The sequence below is a fragment of the Parus major genome, chromosome 2, assembly GCF_001522545.3.
Source record: "Parus major isolate Abel chromosome 2, Parus_major1.1, whole genome shotgun sequence".
In the NCBI taxonomy this organism is placed as follows: Eukaryota; Metazoa; Chordata; class Aves; order Passeriformes; family Paridae; genus Parus; species Parus major.
Window position 1 is genome coordinate 49,271,313 of NC_031769.1, and position 19,470 is coordinate 49,290,782.

At 35.9% G+C, this 19,470-nt stretch overlaps 1 protein-coding gene and 1 long non-coding RNA gene across 9 annotated transcripts in view; one reads left to right on the forward strand and one right to left on the reverse strand.

Annotated features, from left to right (window-relative positions):
* Positions 1 to 19,470, reverse strand: part of CNTNAP2 (contactin associated protein 2) — a 1,020,050-nt gene that overhangs the window by 151,472 nt on the left and 849,108 nt on the right. The window contains exon 15 of the mRNA XM_015618213.3: positions 15,651 to 15,778. Coding sequence (XP_015473699.1) covers positions 15,651 to 15,778 — 128 coding nt within the window. The remainder of the gene's footprint in view (positions 1 to 15,650; positions 15,779 to 19,470) is intronic.
* Positions 1 to 19,470, forward strand: part of LOC107200141 — an 83,660-nt gene that overhangs the window by 23,374 nt on the left and 40,816 nt on the right. The gene's annotated exons all lie outside the window — the stretch shown is intronic.

A 19,470-nucleotide genomic window follows, 5' to 3' on the forward strand; every position in this document is an offset into this window, starting at 1 on the left:
TACATTGGGGGTGAAAAAAAATCAACAAAGATAAAAATATAAAATATATATATTATATTTTAAAAGAACATATCCTTCTTTTAAGGCCTAGGATCCTTCTATGCTATGCTTGTAAAGTGTCTTTTTTCTTGCATTCTCTGTTACAAAGGTATGAGTATTTTCTGTGGTGAATATTTTAACTGTGGACTCTGACAACAGGGATTCAGCTGAGCCTGAGGCGAGTGTGTTAACCCTTTAGTGTTGCACATGAAAAATTCTGGCTCAGTCAACTATCCATAAATATTGACTTTTTAATGACAGCTACATTGTTTTTTAGGTGTATATTATTTTAAATACTTTAAAAAAAATTGCAAAGCACTACTCCAGGAATTACTAATTCATCAGGTGTTACAGCTGGCAGCAGCTCTTGATGATACAGTGTCCATTTGATTTGAACCAAATAGCCTTGTGGCACAGGATTTCTTCAAACCATTTTTGGAATAGGAGGAGACCTAAAATACTATAAACGTAAGCAAGGCAAAATGCATTTAACTGATTTTTAAAAATATGACAAGAGCTGCATGGAAATACCAGGTACTTTTTTCCAAGATTTCTTTAGATTTCTTTTTCTTTTTTTTTTTTTTTTTTTTTTTCTGGAGTGTATCTTTTATATAAATTGTAGATGCAGCTACAGGAAGCAATATAATGCAGCTAAGGCCACAAGAACATCTCAGCCATTATATATTACAATATCAAGTCTAAATTTACACCTGGTAGTCTCAATCTGTCTAGAGAGAGTTTGAAATAACTTCTATTTAAACTTATCCAGATGAGTTAAATGCTGAATATTTGGGCTACATATGTCTATCTTCTATAAATGCAGAGGTAGAAGGAGTAATACAGTGCTTATTTACAGGCAGTAGAGAATAAAACAGGATTTTGTTTCCATTTGCTGTTCAATATTATTAAATGAAACAAACTAAGCTGGAAGACACAAGCAGGCAAGAGCACACATGATCAACTGTCAAGTTATTTATATTGCTCTTTCTGGAAATGTGATGGATTTCCTCCATTTTATGGAACCAAACAAATCCTAGGCTACCAGCTCATGATCCAGGACAGCGTGGGATAAATGCCTTGGGTAAAAGAACTAGACTAGATCTGAGTGCCAAACAGAGTAACAGAGTATCTTGTTTTTTTAGTCACCTGCAGCCATGGAGATCATGAAGTTGACTGCAGAAGGCTTCCAGCAGCTACAAGGACAGTAGCTACAGGGGATTCAGTGGTACCTCTAAGCCAATTATTATTGGTTATTAGTGCAGCCAGCTGTCTGAACTCCTAGTCACTGGATCCCCTCCATCTCTCTGCCCCTTATAAATTTCAAAAGGGCCTTAACAATCCAAGGAAAATTAAAAGTATGAATACCTGTGAGTATAGAAATACAGACTTAGGTAGGCTAAATTTTATAACTGACTCTCCTTCTCCCTGACCTCACATGTGAAAATCAAGAGCATGCAAACGATATTTGCTCTATGAGCCACACATCTTCTGATAGAACACTGAATGTCACAGAAGTGTTTAGCAATCTATGCCACCTATGGCTAGGATGGTAAGATTTATTATCATACTGATGCATTCAAAACTGTGCCATCAGCTTTCAGTTTGGTGATAAGCATTGGCAAACTTAACTTGAGTTTAATATTGTTTTTCATCTAGTAAATAGCTATTTGAGTTCCTCTAGGAGTTCTTCTTGATCTGTATTTTCAAAGCTCATATGTCTTTTGGCTTCCTTCATGTCATGAAAAGTGTTTTCTCTGCTCATTTACAGACTGCTGTGCAAAAAGCAGTCTCTGGAAATGGCTGGTATGAGGCATATCGTAGTCTACAAATCTGATAAAAAAAGACAACAGTCTTTTAACAGCTACAGGCAGCCCTGCCATTTGCATCTGCTTCTTGCAGAAACAATCTGATCCTCTTCAAATGGTGGGATTAAATATCTGCATCCCTACTTGATATTAATGGGCAGATATTTCCTATCAAGTCGTTGGTTACCCTGTCTGGGTGCTCCCTGGCACCAGTATGTGAAATACCAGGAGTGCTGCACAGCTGAGTGCCCACAGAGGGATCACTTGGCTGGAGGCCCAGAAGTGCTGAGAAAGGCAAGGGGGTGCAGAAAGAAAAAGTAATTCAAAGCCTCTTGTTCAGAGGGTCAAGCAGGTCTGTGCTCCTGTTCAGGGAATGCACGATGGACTAGGCAAGTGTTGGCCTGTTTTTGCTGTGTGAGAGCTGCAGGCAGCACAGACCCTTGTGGTAGAAGGCTGAGAGCTGCAAAAACAACATTGCAGGGGCTCCATTTGTTGATCCTGCTGCCTGCTTCCACCTTTAAGGATAGTCTGCACTAAGAAGCTTTAGGAGAGCTCTTACTGTTCAATTTGCTTCAGTATATGTGATAATTTAGTTTCCCATCAAATATAACAGGGAATACACATATTTGTGCTAGCTATTTCTACCCACAATAATGTGTGTTTATTCATTACCCACTCAGCTATCTGTCTTTAATTAGTTCCTCAGCTGAATACTTCAAGCTGTGCTGTGCATGTCTGGAATGTTTCTTGTTTTACTAATGAATTTAATTTCCTTGATCATAGCTCAGTCACTATGAACTACTGACTCTTCATCTGTAAATAAGAGGGAGGAGATGTAGAGGGTCTCTGGCTTGCTTTTCGTGATAAGTGATGATGTTTACTTGCCAAAGTCTCTTCAAGGGTGTGAGTACAACTAGGAAAGAGGGGATGAGTAACAAGGTGGAGAGAGAAATCTACAGCAAAACCCACCACTTCTCCAAAGATCACTGGGAAAAGGTCAAGTCTAATAATTCTTCCTACAATGCATATTTAACACAGTCTGCAGAATTCAGAATCCCTGAAGCCCAGAAAAACAAAATTTGCAGGTGCACTTTAGAAACATTTGAATATTATTCAAGAATAATTTTGGTTTGTACACATTGAAATCACAAAGGAAAAGAAATTGTGTGGAAAATCATGGAATAATTTCCTTATTTTCATGAATGGTACTGCATAGAATAAGGCTGATATAAATTGAGTTTGATAGTCTTACATGTCACATTTTCTTTCAACATCAAATGTATTTTTTAGAGGCAGAAAATCTTGTTTTGTCCTGGTAAGTCCCTACCCATATATGAAATTTCCTATTGGTTAAAGATCTTGGTTTAGGGTTTTGCTCATGCATTTTAGATGTTAGTGGAGAATACTTAATTACTTATGCTAGTAGTTACCTAGGGATTTTTGAAAGTGATTCCAGTAGACTTGATGGAGATAGACAATGCAGCTCCTGAGGTATATCCCTGGGTCTCTGGTTTGTTAGGATGTCCACCAGCTTCTATGTCACTGAAGATCAGGAAGGAACTGAGGCAATTTTTTGTGCCATTTATATTCCCTTCCTCAGAACATGACAGATTTTTGATAGGCAGACACAAACAAACCATACTGGTCTCTCTTATCTGTGATGTTAGCATCAGCTAAAGATATGTGTGGAACTGCATCATGCAGGTGTTGGCTGAGCTACTACATCAGTACTAGTTATCTATTAGCAGGATTGTCCTGTAAAACCCTGGAGAAAGAAAGGCCTGACTTACAGATCTTGAGCCATTAAAACAGTCAACCTGTTGTCTCTGCCCTTTTCCTGGTTACCAAGGTATCCATATGTTTAACAGGCAGGTGAAAACTGAAACAAGTGGAGTGAGGAGAGTCTGAGGGGACTGGGCTTGCTTATCCCCCATCCTCATTTCAGAAAATATTTTTATTACTATGTGAGATAAATTTATTAATTAAGGGCTAAAAAGATAAAGAACTATGATAATGAAAACCTATGTATTTTTGTTATTTAGAGATTCCAACAGTTCATGGATTAAAGGAAAAAAAAATCAACAAAACACCTTTCTTTTTGGGTTGCCATGGGAAATTGTTATTGAACTGATAACAATGACACACATTTTGAAATTACAGCTTCAGATGTTGGTTTGCTGTTTTCTCAAAAAACAATTGCCTATTGCTTTATGCATCTTGATTTTATTTGCTTGTATCTTGCTCTACACTGCTACAGATTTTCTGAGGTTGGGATAGCTGCAATGAACTGTATGATAATAACATTTTTATTTAATGACTGGCTGTCCTTATGGGATCCAAAATTGCCTAGTGATATTATGGAGAACAATCAGATTAGCCACCTGAAATACAGTGTGTGCATAGAGAATAGGGAAAAGCTCTCTCTACATGGTGACATAGAGAGACAGCTTCAAGATAAGGAGGAGTAAAATATCAGTTAATCACATTACGATTTAAGCAGGACTGAGGATTCTTCAGGAATGTTTACTTTTATTTTACAGAAGCAAAATCTCTAAAATCTCTGTCTCAGCATAGGGAGTTATTTTGTATTTATAGAAAGGAAAGAAGGAGTGCCTCTCCCATGCTAGTTTTCTAGCAAGACCTTGTCATTTTTAGAAAACACTGAAGCTTTTGAGAGTTTTGAAGGAAATTAAAAGTTTCTTGAAACTGTTAATGAAATGTAACTACACTGAGCCAATTGGTTTGAAAATTTTGCTCTGATTCAGACATTTTAAGCAGGCATTTAGTTCAAAACTTCATTTATGAAATATAGTTAAACAGTGATGAAAAAGGCTATTTTGTAAAATGTTGAAAGTCAAAGTCACAATGAAGTCCTTCCACTGATCTCATCAATTGAGAGCTTGATAACCAACATGTTCTGTTTCAAACGACTTCTTATATTTTTAGAGTTTACATGGCATGAATTTTGGAGAATTTGCTCTTCTTTTGGGATAGGAAATTAAAATATTTTCTGGAAGAATCCCTTTTCTACATTTTTGGGAACACCTTAACTTCCCTGGAAGATATCCTGCCAGCTGTGGATGAAATTTACTTCTGCCTCAATCTGAAATACACAAGAGCAGCACATAACAATAAATTCTTTTAAATTTAACCTTGTCATATCTAATCTAAAAGAAATGATAATGGGAGTTACTTGAACACAGATGCATGAACTATGTTCTGTGTGTAATAATTGATTTACACTTATTTAGTTCCTCAGTTTTCAAAAGCAGATCTACTTGGAGTGACAAGGCAAAAGTTTTCTATCAGCAGGAGTTGATGAAACCAAAGATAAATAAGAAAATATAGATACAGTGGGCATGCTGGAAATTGATTAGCTAAAGAAAAGGCTGAAAAAACCCTTTTGAAATCATAAAATACTACTGGCTCTCTTTCCATAACTGCTTCTTTGAAAGCTGTTCTCATGAAAAATACTGCTCTTCTGAATTAGACCAAATCAGATGTGGAGATGATTCTTCACAAATGAGAGTTGAAATACAGGCATATAAAAAAGTAAAATTTGCTGCTTAATATTGTAAAGTTGAAAGCTTCATGATTCTGCAAGCTTAGCTAATACTTTTGAAGGACAGTTTACTGTAAGCCTGCAACAGGAAATGGATAAAACTGCTCTGAATTGCTTTAATGACAAAAAAGATACTATTTTGTAAGGTACTGGATTTTCCCCTCATCTCCTTTTAATTCTAGCTGAGCAGATTCAAAATTAAAGCCTTCACTAAAATTATCTGCCTTTTCAAGTTTCTTCTTTTGCTTTGACAAATCAAGCTGGCACCTCACAAAAGGTAAGTTTTAAACAGAGAAAAGAGGAAGAATGAAGGGAACTGCAAACATTCCTCTGAAATCTGCTCTGTAAATATCTAGTTTATGGCACTTCACAGGTTGCATCGTTAATTTGGAACCCAGCATATTCAAACTCAGAAATTTACCAGTGGAAGCTCTCCATAGCGTTATCATTGGAAAAGGGAGTAAGTGTGCAATACTGAATATTTCTCTGACAGTTTCCTAGCCCTTTCTCTCCCACATTTGCAAGTTTTCCGTAGAAGACAAAGGTCAGAAAAAAACGTTAAAAAATAGATCAGAGAAAAGAAATATGATGTTAATTTTTAATATACTTATTCCACTTCTCTTAAACTATTACTATATTCCCTTTTAACAGTTCAGACTTCTAATCACTTGACAAAAACGCACGACTTTGCAACCCTGTGTTAATAGGTAGCTCCTTTGAGAACTGCATCATAGCTCTACATGAAAATCTAGAATGACCTTCTTCACTGAGAGAGAAGGATCAAGTAATATTCCTTCAAAAATTTTGGAAAGCATGTGTATAATGATATATATACCCATATAATAGGACTTGATTATGGGAAGGTGTTGAACTGAAGCTGTCAAAATTCAATCCTACAGTTAAAGGATGGGGACAGTAGCATGTGGGATGAGAAATCTTTATGAATAGCAGCTGTGATTGTGGAATACATCCCTGACCTTCCTTTTTTAGCCTATCATTGGATAGAAAAGGTTCAGCTATTGTGAATGCTTGTATTTAGACATAATTAGAGTTAGCTTGGCTCCCTAGCACGGAGACCAGTGGTGCAAGTTTAACAAGCACCAAAGGTCTCCAACTTCTTCTTATTAGTTTTTCCATCTTGGTGTCTGAACATTTTAAATATTACTGAGATACTTTGTGTTGTGTGTCAGATATTGGGTGCTGTGAGGTTATAAATGGCTATTCTCCATCCTGCTGCCAATCACTTATCTATGTCTAAATGAGACTGAATTTGCATAACTTACACGTAGGGATGAACGACACTGACCTCACTCTACCTCACCTTCAATAATTCTCTGCCTTTTTCTGCTCTTTTTGCTCTTTAAATGTCAGTCAGTGATGCAGGAATGTGCAGGCCAGAAGTATTAAAGTGAGAAAGACTTCAACCTAAAAAATAAATATAGATAATTCCCTCCCTATTATACCTCATTTCTAAGAAAACTCAGGCTTATGGGGTCAAATTTAAAGGTGGCTGTAAATTTGTACATGTAATAGACAGGATTCCAGCAACTTCTCAATCCCCAGTTTAGTCACAGGTTCTCCTAATTCCTTATGGTTATTACTGACATCTCCTTCTCATCACTTTTCAATACACTGTGGGAATTCTCTCATCATCTCATTCTTAGATTTTGTTTATATCCTGCACATTTGCTTTTCTTATTTTGCTACAGGTAAGAGGTAAGATAGTAATATGCATTACAATCACAGAGATGGTAAAATGTTTGAAATTATAATTAAAGCATAACTTCAAGAGGATTTGAGTTTAATATGAACTGCTACAGTATGTCATCTGTCAGACTAACGATGCTTGCTTAGATTCCCTAGGAATCTAGAGACAATACTTTATGTGAAATGCTTCAGATATTTCTTTTTTGCATTAAAGAAGATAAAATTAACGGCAGTATAATCATAATGATGATGAGGATTTGAATAAAATTAGCTCTTAATTGCATTTGAATTCTGTATCTCTAAAACATTAAAGCTCATAACTCCGCTTTGGAACTTCACCATTTTTTTCTTTTATGATCAGTTGGAGAATTGAACATGGGCATCGATTGCCATATGTTTTCATTACTTCAGCAAATATGTAAAAAGAGCAAAATTTATTAGTTCATTGATATTTGAATGAACTGCCTTCTGTAGTTTATACCAACAAACACATTTTGGTAGAATTGAATGCATATGAGAATTAAAAGTATTTTATAAAATGCAGGTCAATGCCTATTGTAAAAGTTTGCTGTCAGATTTACATTTCATGATAAATCTAGGAAGGGTGGAGATGTAAATTATAGAGCTGTGTTATTCTTTGTACCTACATTCACATGTACACACATTCATATGTGTGAAACAGGTGTGACTTTCCTTTTCAAAGGCAGTAGAGGATGCAGAGAAAAAGTAACTAAAGGAAGGTAAACAGTAAAGATTAACAGGTTGAAATGCATTTCCCATCAAAACAGATACTCAGAGCATACTGCCTTCATGACCTTAAGGAAAAGTCTCCAGCAATGTAAATTGCATTCATAATGAAAATGCACACTGAGTGACAGTGTAATCTATAATACTTTCATACACTACCAGGTACTAGGAAAAAGTGTCATAAATCTCACTCATTTGAACAAAGAACCCAGCCTCTGCTGGATCTTTGCAAAGCTGGAAAAGGATTTTAAAAAAAGGTCTCAAACTGCATCAAGAGCCATTGCTTGTGGTTAAAATGACCTCTCCTCAGTATATTCTAATGGGAAGAAATCCACTTTTTTCCTTTTTATCTTGGATTACTGATGTGCATGTGGAACAAACTGTATGGGACATTGCTTTTCTTAATATGCTAAAATTAAATTTGATTTTACTATTACTTTATTTTTCTGCACTATTTGCAAGCATCCTGTTGCTTCAGTCAGGCTAAAAAGACATGACCACTAGGAAAACAGTTAAACTGCACTTTTTCCTGCTCTGTGAGGTAAGTAGATTTCATGGATATGATTTGTTTTCAGAAAGGAAACAGAACAAAACCTGACAGTGAGTGGGATGCAAGAGAGAATATTCATATATAACCTATGAGTCAATAATTTCTATGTTAAAACTGTGTCATTTTACAAGCACTTATTCCATGGATACACACGTATTCCAAGTTTGAACTGAAAGAGAATTTTATGGCCATGAAATAAACCTCTGTAAAGGTCGTGTACTGTAGAATCACTGAGAGCTTATAAAGCATTAATGTCACCAATTCCCTGTGGGTTTTGAGACAATATAAAAAAAAGAAGCAAAACAGAGCTTTATGTGGAAAGAGCACTCACAGTATCTAACAGTCCTATGGAGACTAATTTGTTCCAAATATCTAGGCAAAAGTGTCTTCTGCTGTACAAATGCGAAAGAGTAGGAGAAAAGTGTCTAGAATGATTAGCTAGGTTTAAGTAGCATCACAAAGAAAGAAAATAATTTTTTTGGAACTTAAATAATTCCAACCATACATGTTCAAATACTATTCACACTGCCTTACACTCTCCATCACCTAAACTCAAAGATAATTCCAGCTGATTTGCAATTTCAGAGAGATTAGGTCTTCTCATTTTGGTACTGTCCACCACGGATCATCTAAGGTAGAGCTTATCTTGCTGAAAAACATACATAACAGGAAGTTCTAAATTAAAGTCAAAAGTTTTTGATGTACAACATCAGAGAATCACTTTTGAATGTAATTACAGTGCTTCTGAGAACTGGTTCCAATTAAAAAGGATGACAAAGCTACCAGCCAGAGTGCCAGCACTTGGAGCACTTTGCTGCTTAGGAAGGATATGAGAACATACATAAGAGAAGGACATATTTTATCCCAAATCCACCTTTAAATTTCCTGGTGTGTTTCAGCATGGCAGAGAAATGCCTGAAATTCATGTGAACAATGGAGATTTTCCAGCTCCTATTTTCAAGACAGGCAAAGTTTTATTTACATGGCCAGAAACAGCCTATACTTGTATGAGGTAACTGGCCACAGTCTAAGCTTTCCTGGGAGGTGAGAAAATGAAGAGTTCTCTAAGAAACATTAAGACTCCACAGGAGGGCATTTAAGCACTGCTTCCTAGAGAAAATATTTCTGCATGAAGATGAAAATAAATTCTAGTTAAACTTCACAATAAATTTAATTATGCATTATGAAACAGGGTTAAAGGTGAAGGGAAAGTGAAAGCCTTAAGAATGAGAAATGACAATATTTAAATTCGATGTTAAACAACTGCAAAAGAATGTGGGTTTTTTTTACTTAAAAAGTTGCAGAAAAATGACCTAGTGGGTCATTTTTTCTCTTGGGTCTCTGGGGAAAGCAATTGCATATGAAGGATAACTACAGCAGTTTGATTAACTAAAGCATAGATCCCTACCCGAATCTGAAATGAAGACTGTCGTTTTGTCACCCTCAATATAATCCACTGAAAAAATCAAATGAGTCTGAAATAGTACTTCTGGCAGCACTTGGTTGGCAGGTTGCTTTTATTGAAGAAAAAATAAAAAGAACACTTTTCTTTCTCTGTTTTGCTGGAAGCACTGGAACAACTGTGATAAGCAGTGAGCACAATGCCTTGATGTTCTTTGGATGAATCTGTATTTCCCCTTGAGTTGTACAATTTACAATCCAGTTCAGCACATAAAGACATGCTGTGGTAATAGATGTGAAAATACAGCAGACAAATTATCATGTGTACTGAGGGCACCGTTATGTACTGGTGAAAAAAAACTTAAACTCTTAGATGGATCAAATTTTGATCTGTATTTTCCCTGCTGAACATACCACAATTTATTTGAAAATCACAAGAAGATAAAAATAATAGTATAAAAATGTATGAAGATACATCTAGCAATACAAGCACAAAAAAAAATAAAAAAAGGTAAATGTAGAAAATTGAGAGATTTTCACTGGTTTTCTAACCTTAGTAGCAGAGAGAAATTAACAACTCAAAAGGGAATTGCCTAAATTTCAGATATGGAATCCCATCACACAAGCCTCCAGCAGAATCATTGCTTCAGGAGTTTCAAAAGAAAAAATTTTGTATTTTGCTGAAAGCACTCTGGTGGCTTGGTTTTGGTTTTTGGTAGGGGGTATCATAGAGGATATCACTGATGTTAATTTTCATTTGATGCAGTGTTTTCACTTCCATTAACCTGTAAGACAAGTCACTACATAACAGGAATGTTGTTTAAGACAGAGTAGGAGTAAATTGCTTCTCTTTCTAGTAGAGGACTCAATTCCAGTTGAATCTTTCAATAATTCAATTACATTGGGTTTTTTTTTTTGGGTTTTTTTCCCCCCCAGGATATCTCCAGTTTACCTATGCACCGTACTTATGTTTGTAGCAGTAACAACACTGCAGATCTGTTTGAGTTGACACACTGCATTATCCTACTAGAGAATTGACCTTGGATGTAGGTTTAATGTGTAACTGGAAACTGCACTGTAAGGCTATGCTATTTTTTTCCCTGAAATTCAGGTGGTACCCTTGAAAAACAAGTTCAGGTTGTTGAAAGAGTACTCAATTTGCAATGTAATGAAAATGGATTTAGCATGCACATGAAACAGTTAATTTATTTTCATTACAAGTGACAGATCTGAGTCACCAACTTGCACATGTGATGCATAAGAAGTACTTAAGGAATACAAACCCACTCCTTACCAAGGATACCAGGCTCTAAGCAGTGACCCTGGAAGTGGCTGTTTGGTTTAGATAACTACATAGTGGTGTCAATACAAACCCAGAGTCACAAAAAATGTGCATGCCCATACCACTGTCTGAATAAATAAGCCAACTCTGCTGGAACATTCTAAAAAGGGTAAAACCAGAAGTGATATTTGTAATTGAAAGAAACAAAACATCAGTAATGAAAGGAGTAATAATGAGCTATAATCAAAATCACTGAAAAAAGGAACTCCAGGTACATTTCCCCTGAAAACACACATGCAGAATCATATGTACATGTGCTCAAACAAAATCAATGCACTGATGGAAGAACTGAGCTTTGATTTGTTCCTGAACTTCAGTTATCTGTGAAGGGGATATTTTTTGTCTGTCTTTGAGGGTTCTGCAAGCACACTGCTGATACTGGTCTTCACAAAAACTTAGCTTAGGAAGAACCACAGTCAATGCAGCTGCTTCCTCCTCCACATTTTGAAGATTACAGATAATAGAAGTAATATACAAGAAAATGATTCATGGCTCAGAAATCAAAGTCTTACTGGGAGGATAAAAACTGTACAGCAGAGGAGATGGAAAAAACATAAATCTGAGCTGTGTAAAAAACATCTCCCCTTTAAATTCTGTCTTTGCTATAGAGGAAATGGGACAAAAGGAAAACAGACTCAAGGAGAAAAGCAAATCTAGAGCAGAATAGTCAGTCTATTCCCCTCTGGGCTTATAAAGAGCAAACTGAAATAAAAATCTTTGGAAGTCCTTGGGAAAAGGATACTCTTAGCAGGTGGCAAATATAGAAGCTTTGTGAAAACCGGTATTTTCCTAAGGGGAATGAAAAAAGTTTTTCAGAAGGTGCCAGAAGCCACAAAAGTAATTTTGATTCAATATGATTATTGACAAAAATCTCTGTAGCAATAGCCCCACTATGGCAAGCTAAGTTCTCCAGTCTGGCTTCAAAAGAAATTACCAGATCTGCTTTAGAAGCCTTGATCTACCACCTCAGGCTGAGCTTAGACACAAAAAACCCCTCAGCACACTTGTGCTCTTCTCTAAAGGGAGAAGGCTCAAGGTGCCCTTTTGCATTGCAGTAAAATAGCGTAAAGAGATGGACAAGGTTTTTCTTTTACTGGTTGGCCAAGGTTAAATGCAGGGCAGCTGAGGAGTCCAGGTCCTATTGCATAAGTATTAGAAAAAATGTAATAGGTCTGTAAAGGGATTTTAATCAGTGTCTCAAAGTTAACTGAAGAATTAAAAATAATAATTTGTCATTCTAAAATGCCCTTTTTCTTAATCCTGCACAGAATCAGGGAATATTTTCAGGGGAGACAAGAGTAGTTCCCTCATCCAGTATTACTGTGGAGACTAAGGACTGATTTTCTTTGCTTATACTTTAAATTCCAGTTCTCCTAAGAGGATATTGAAAATGCGCTGACAAACTGTCACTGTCATGCTGTAAGTACAACACTCATAGAGTTGTGGTCAGGAAGGACAGCTTTGCTTTAAGTCTGTGTAGAGTCGACATTTGCTAAAAACCCTTGCTTGATCTTTGAATCGTTGCAGCATGAGTGTCAAAAAGTGTCAAAAAATCCCACCAAATTCATCTCCTCTTTGTGCACCTGTTCTCCATGAAATTGGGTAACTTTGCTTCCCTGGTAGATCACCACTTAGAAAAATCATTAGATGTTAAGAAAACATTCCTTAACACTAAAATAGCAAATAGGAAAGAGACATCCTGGGTATTTAATCTAAGGTTCAAAATAGGCCCAAACCAGATTTATGGGATTTTTGCCACAGTGACTCAATGTGTCTTCATCATTCTGATAGAATATGGCAACTTAAGCAGATCTTTAGAGGGGTAATAAAGGCCTTTTTTGCTGACCACTTTTCAGAATGCAAGTAGTGTTTTGTGCAGTTAAATATGAAGAATACTTCTGGAACACAAAGATGTGTAATCATGCATAAACCAGTTTTCTGATCTTTATCTCCAACAGTAGCTGCTATTCAAGAACAGCCTTAATAAAGTAATAAATCAGGCAAAAAGAAAAAAATGAAATTGTCATTTGTGGGACCAAAATAAACCCTATATTTCTGAAAGAAAAATATTGTTATTTTTGTAACAGGAAAGCACTTAGGATTCTGCAATCTTTCTTGGTTTGTGTCAAAACAAATTGCACTGAGATGGATGATTTTCAGATTTACTTTGGTCAGTCAATAATGTAGGAACAGTTAATTCTTGTGGCCTCTGATGATTAATGGATTCTTGAGAATTTGATGAGCATGGGAAGAAGTGAATTGAATGAAATGATAAATATCTTTGCTTTCTTTAGTCGTCTTTGCCCTCAAATATTAAGCTTTGAGCTGTCTCTTTTTAAGGACTGCAAAGGCCATCAGCTCTGTGGCACTCTTACTGCTGTACTCAGGTACAGCTGTGAGTTGGCCTAGGTGACATGTCACTGTCACTAGATGTTACACAGAATTAGCTATGAAGTGGCAAATTATACTGTAATTCTGGTGGGAAAATATGACTTCATGTGCTGCAAAATATCCCTGGACTATGGGTTAATATTACACATGGTATGGACAACCCACAGGGCAAGACAGGTTTTAATGGTATTGGCTGCAACCACAATGAGAAATTCTCCTAAATAGGTAAATTTTAATTTGACTGGTTACTTTTTCTACCATCCTTGCAAGCAAAACAAAAATCTGCATTTCTTAGACAGTCTTCATGACTATAACTGAATTTCATTTGCACATACAACTGAATTTAACTGAATGCATGAACTGTTCTGTGATGTCACTCAACATCTTTAGGACTAATAATGTTGGTTTTGATGCATGTAATACACCAAAAAAACCCAACAACAACCAACAAAAAACCAAAAAACAATTGGCTTGTGGTTTGTTGTTGTTTTTAATCCTTTTCCAGAAATTTAGTACTTTGGATCTTTCTTCAAATTTGGAACAAAAGCACAGTTTAAAATTTTGGCATTTTCTCTGGAATGGAAACCTTGTTTTGCACAAGGTGAAACAGCAGCTTTATATACATTGATGAAAGAATACAAAGGGGAATGTTTAGTAAATGTCCTGGGAATGTAAAACAGGAGCTTTGCAAAGGACTGGGGTTTATATTATCTCCTGTGAGAACATATCTGTGATACCAGATTTCTGACAATAATATATAGTCATGGAAAAAAAAAATCAAATTTATTCATAGGAAAAGTTTTTAAAAAACTACAAATCATATCTGTAAAGTTCATTTTCAAAGGAGAAAATTAAATTAATCAGAATGGTAGGAATACACCCCTTCAGTTTCCCAAAAGGCTGTGTCATTCAGTCACACTAATAAAGGCTATTGCCTGCTCAGATGAAGTTTCATTTACACTAATATTTAGAAATGGCTCACATTTTAGAGACTGACATTTCTATAAGCACTCATATTCAGGATATGAGGAATATGGGTGCAAGAAAAATAATTTTTGTTCTTTTGTGTCATCAGTTGTAAGAGCCCATAATAAAAAAGTTTATCAAACTTAGCTGAGATACAAATAAACACAGACTCATCTGTGATTGGTCCAACACCATATATAACAAGCAACAAATATATGATGTGAATATTTCTGCATCACCTCAGTCTTACAGGCTGAGTTATAGTACTCTTTACCATGGCTGGATTTTGTATTATTTATAGATCATACAAATATTAGTTGTTTTATATTAAATCAGACAACCTTTCCTTACTGCACCTATTATAAGAGAACTGCCTTAAAACACAGCAAAAAAATAAAATGGGTTTGTCAATTGCACAGAGTTTGAATTTTTGAAGTGTGATTTAGAAAGGCCTTAAACAGTTGCTCTGCCTTTGGTAGTGAATTTCACCTCCTGAAATATAAAACAGACTGAATCAGGACTACAATTTTCCTCAGTGCATTCCAATTTTGAGTGTGTGTGCAGTGGAAATTTAAACATGATACTGATTTACTCCATCACTAGATGATCAAATTGGAAGATGTACACCTCTTATCATCACTCGGTCTGGAAACCAAAGACTGCAACAAAAAACTCCCAGTGCTTTACATGGAAACATCTTGTCCTGGTACAGCTAGCATCTGATCAAATCTTGTCAAATTTATACACCTACAACCAGAGATTAGTGATGAGTTTTGCCATCGTGGTACCATTTATATCCTATAAGCATAGTATTGATAATGACAAGAGCACCCAACAGAAGCACAGACGTTGAGAGATATTAATATGCAATGTCTATTACTGCTCATCTACATAAACTTAGTTGAATAATCCAAGTTGCCACATTTGCCATAACATGAAGAAGTATATTGGTATTTTAAATGAAAAGGTAAGCCATTATATGTATATTTTCATAGACAAAATTTCTCAAATCCCATCATGCTTTCATAGCAAAAGGTCTTTTGAGCAGACAGCCATAAGTTCCCAGGGGTGTCTCCAAAATTAGCCCTTTCCATCTGAGTTTCTACTCAGGAGTATGAGGAAGAAAACCAGAGAACTTACTATCTCCTTGGCAGCGCACAGGACCCACGGATACCTTGGCTTCAGACCCAGGCCTGTCAAGGTCTCCAACCACCACCTGGCTGACTGGTAGGTGCTCTTTGTATGACAGCATCCCACTGTCTTTCCTCCTGAATTACAGAGACACAAAAAAGAAAGCAATTGTGAAGCATATGAAATTATTTTCCTTGATCTAAGCACCAAAAGGATAGGTGTACAACAATTGCATGCAGCTCAAACCCCATTTTTGCCAGCAAAACCACAAAAATTCAATTTATAGTCATGTCTTAGAGCTCCTCATTCCAACTGCAAGTGTTTTTTTATGCTTAGACCAAATCACTGTGCACAGTTACAATATTTTTCCTTTATTATTTCAAGAGATGAACCCAACTGGCATTGAGTGTTCTTTCTTCCAAATAGAAAATGAAATAAGCAATATTTAATGAGGTACTTTATCTCTCAGCTGGTTTGCCTCTGTGGGTTGTTTTTTTAGGTTTTTATATTTTTGGTTGGTTTGTATTTTTTGTTTTGTTTTGTTTGTGTTTTTATTTTTTAATATAAACACACATATAAAAGGCTAAATTACCCACACAGGAAAAAATGCCCTACATATAGTATTAAGATTATAATTTTGGACAGAGAAGAAAGAAAGAAGAAACAAAAGAAATCCTTCTATTTTTCTCTCTTCTCCCCTGCTCCTCTTTTTAGCTCTATGCTGCCATGTAATTGGGTATCTAAAGCAAAGAACTTTTTGATCTAAAATATCAATTCCTTTGTTCAAAAATAACACAGGATGAAGGATTAATTCAGTATCTAGAAAAATTAACAAAACCACACAATATGACTATAACTGAGAACTTGTAATGATTTCAGGAAAATGAAAGTCTTTTTCATCTCTAACTTGGATGACTCCAAGGTTGGACTCATTATATTGCTAATAACTGGGCAGCGCAGCAGGGATCTGTGATAGTGTTCAGATCTGTGCTAATGTTCAGAGTCTTCCAATAGCACAGTACAGTTTTCCTGTGGTCATCCTTATTTGGTCCATCTGAAGAGATGGAAAGCAAAACATTCTTTTTAAAAGACGCACCACTGAATTAGTTAAGAGAATAACCATCATAGTTTCAAACAACAGTTCACTGGAACTAGTGTCTGTTCTCTGTCAGGAAGAGAGCAATAAGAGATTAAAATACTGGATTTTTTCAAATAGCAGGTGACTGTTTTACTTAAGGTGTGTATTCTTCCCCCTCAGAGAACGTGGTCCTTTGTGTTATGTGACTCTGAGTTGCTGAGATCATTAACCCTCTTTGGCTGGAGCTACACCAGGTGCTCTCTCAGTGAGGTTGCTACATTGGACATTGGTAGAAAAGGAGGAAAGAGGAGAGCAGGAACCCTGGCAGGCTGCTCCTGCATGTCGTGCTGGCTTGTAGCACACTGCTTTTCATCCCCAGATCACCATGCCCTTTACAAAGACATCCTTTTCATCAATTTAGAAACAAGCAGTATAAGAAAAAGATTAAAGGATGTTCCATTTAAGAAAGAAAAAAGTGAATAACAAAGACAAGTATGTGGACCTAATCTTCATCACTGGTAAAGACTGCATCCATGGGATCCACTCCCTTCTAATAGAGGATAAATGTAGGTCATCACTTTACTCTTTCTGAGGTTTTCCTCTGAGACTTTCTCTGCTGATTTTTACTATTTCAAAGAATATTTTAAGGTTGGACATATCAATTTAAAATAAAGAATGCTTTGAAGAGAGGTAAAAAGAAAACTATTGGCATTTCTCTTTTTTTCTTTTCTTCGTTTCTCACAAAACCAGCTAATATTTCAGCTCCAAATAAGGCTGTTAAAGGGCAGCAGTTTTCCTGTCACCAATAGCTTTCACCTTCTATGAAGGAAATAAAAAGGAGCAGTAAAAATTTTCTCCCTCTTTACTGATCATTTTTTGCTCATTTTAATATTTTATTTATGCACTTAGTGATATGGTCACTTTAAAGCCGTTGCCATGACAAGAAACGCTAAATGTTAGAGTTCTTTTCAGAAAAAGCCTTATTTTCTGGTTATCACTTACTTGTGTCATCATTGCAGCAAATGCATTTTCCTGTACACTGAAGCTATTGAGGACTAGGAGTGCTGAACTAAGAGCTGAGAGAGATGAGTTACCTCAGAACCTGGGTAGTTCTTTTGCTCTTAAAAACATGGGATAATGATGATTTTTTGGCCCATACACGTGCCAGTAAGACAAATAGACTCAGAGATTGACTGGCTAGGTTATGCTTTTCTTACTTGCTTGTATTTCCTCTGGACATACTAATCAGTGCTGACAAAATCAAAAAAGTTTTAAACTAAGGACTGGTTATTATGCCTGTCTTTGTACAACACACTTAGAAATAATCATAGCTAGAACACTCAATTCCTGCAAGTGGTAATGCTTCTGATGGTATTTAAAGACTTTGCACATTAATAGGGTGGAGAAAGTCTCTGAAGTTTTTACTCACCAAAGAAAATCCCCTCAAGAGAATAAAGATTGAATTCAGAGAGTGTCATATTCCTATTAATAGCCAAATGGGAGATGAATGAATCTGATCAAATCCTGTAATTATTACCAGGAGATATTGATGAAATCTCAGTGTAATTTTCTACTCCTAATTTCTTTTCCTATATATAACAGTCTGCAAAGTGCTTCAGGGTGCCTTTGAATGAAAGTAGCAGATATTAGTGTGAGATTTATCGTTGTTTTGATTGTGATCATCTACTTACTCTTTCTAAGCACTCAGTGGTATGTAAAAAAAAAGCATTATATATGTATCAGCAAATGACATATTCAAAGTAATGATAAGATTCCGTATCATTATTAATTTGTTTATATAATGATTTAATGCAACCAGACTACTGCTACTGGAGAAATTTATTTGCTCCCATTTTGTTAGACTTCACTTAATTATCAGCCCAGTGATACAAAGTAAAATGAGTAAAGGATGTACTACGGGTAGGAATGGACTTGGTTTTAAAAGATATGGTTTAGTGACTTGAGGAACTGAAGTTATTTTGATAACATAAATAAAACACCTACTGGACTGAAAATGTAGTGTTAATCACATATAATTTAGTGATTAGCAGTGGTTTGAAGAATTCAGACTCCAAAGTATGACAATTTCAAAGGTATACAATTTTCCTCCTCTCACAAGACCCAGGTTTTTACTATGTGAGCACCACTGTATAAATCCCTGCATTTCTATAATCTGTCTGAGGGAGGTATAAAGCAGTTTAGTCCAGTTAGGATCTGGAAACCAATGCCTGGGAAAACATTGTGAAGGGCACAGATATACTGAACACTGGTACTTTCTCTCATCCAAAAATATCTGGCAAGAATTTTATTTATATTAAAACTGCTAAGAAGAATGAATATTACAGACAATTTAATGAACAATGCAACTTTGGCAGCAAATGTAATAATCTACAAGTAAGTTACTTGGAAATAAACAAGATCTAATTAACGCAATTAAAATCAGGGCAAACAAAAAATAGGATTAAAGCAAAAGCAACCCTTGAAAGGTTTTGATGAAATTTAGCTAACTTTTTAATAGACATAATATGCAGCACAAGAGCCTTGCTTTTAGATTCACCCTATATCCAGGGCTCTGTCTTTTGGAATTATAAACTGCAAACCATATACTCTATGACAAAAGTTTTTATTTCCACTGGATTTTGCTGTTCTCAGGGATTCTTACAGCTCTTTTCTCCCTTTCCCACACGTCTTGCCACCTCAGATGCCTTTATATGTTAAGTTTGCGCTAATGACTCACCCTTGATTTGTCTG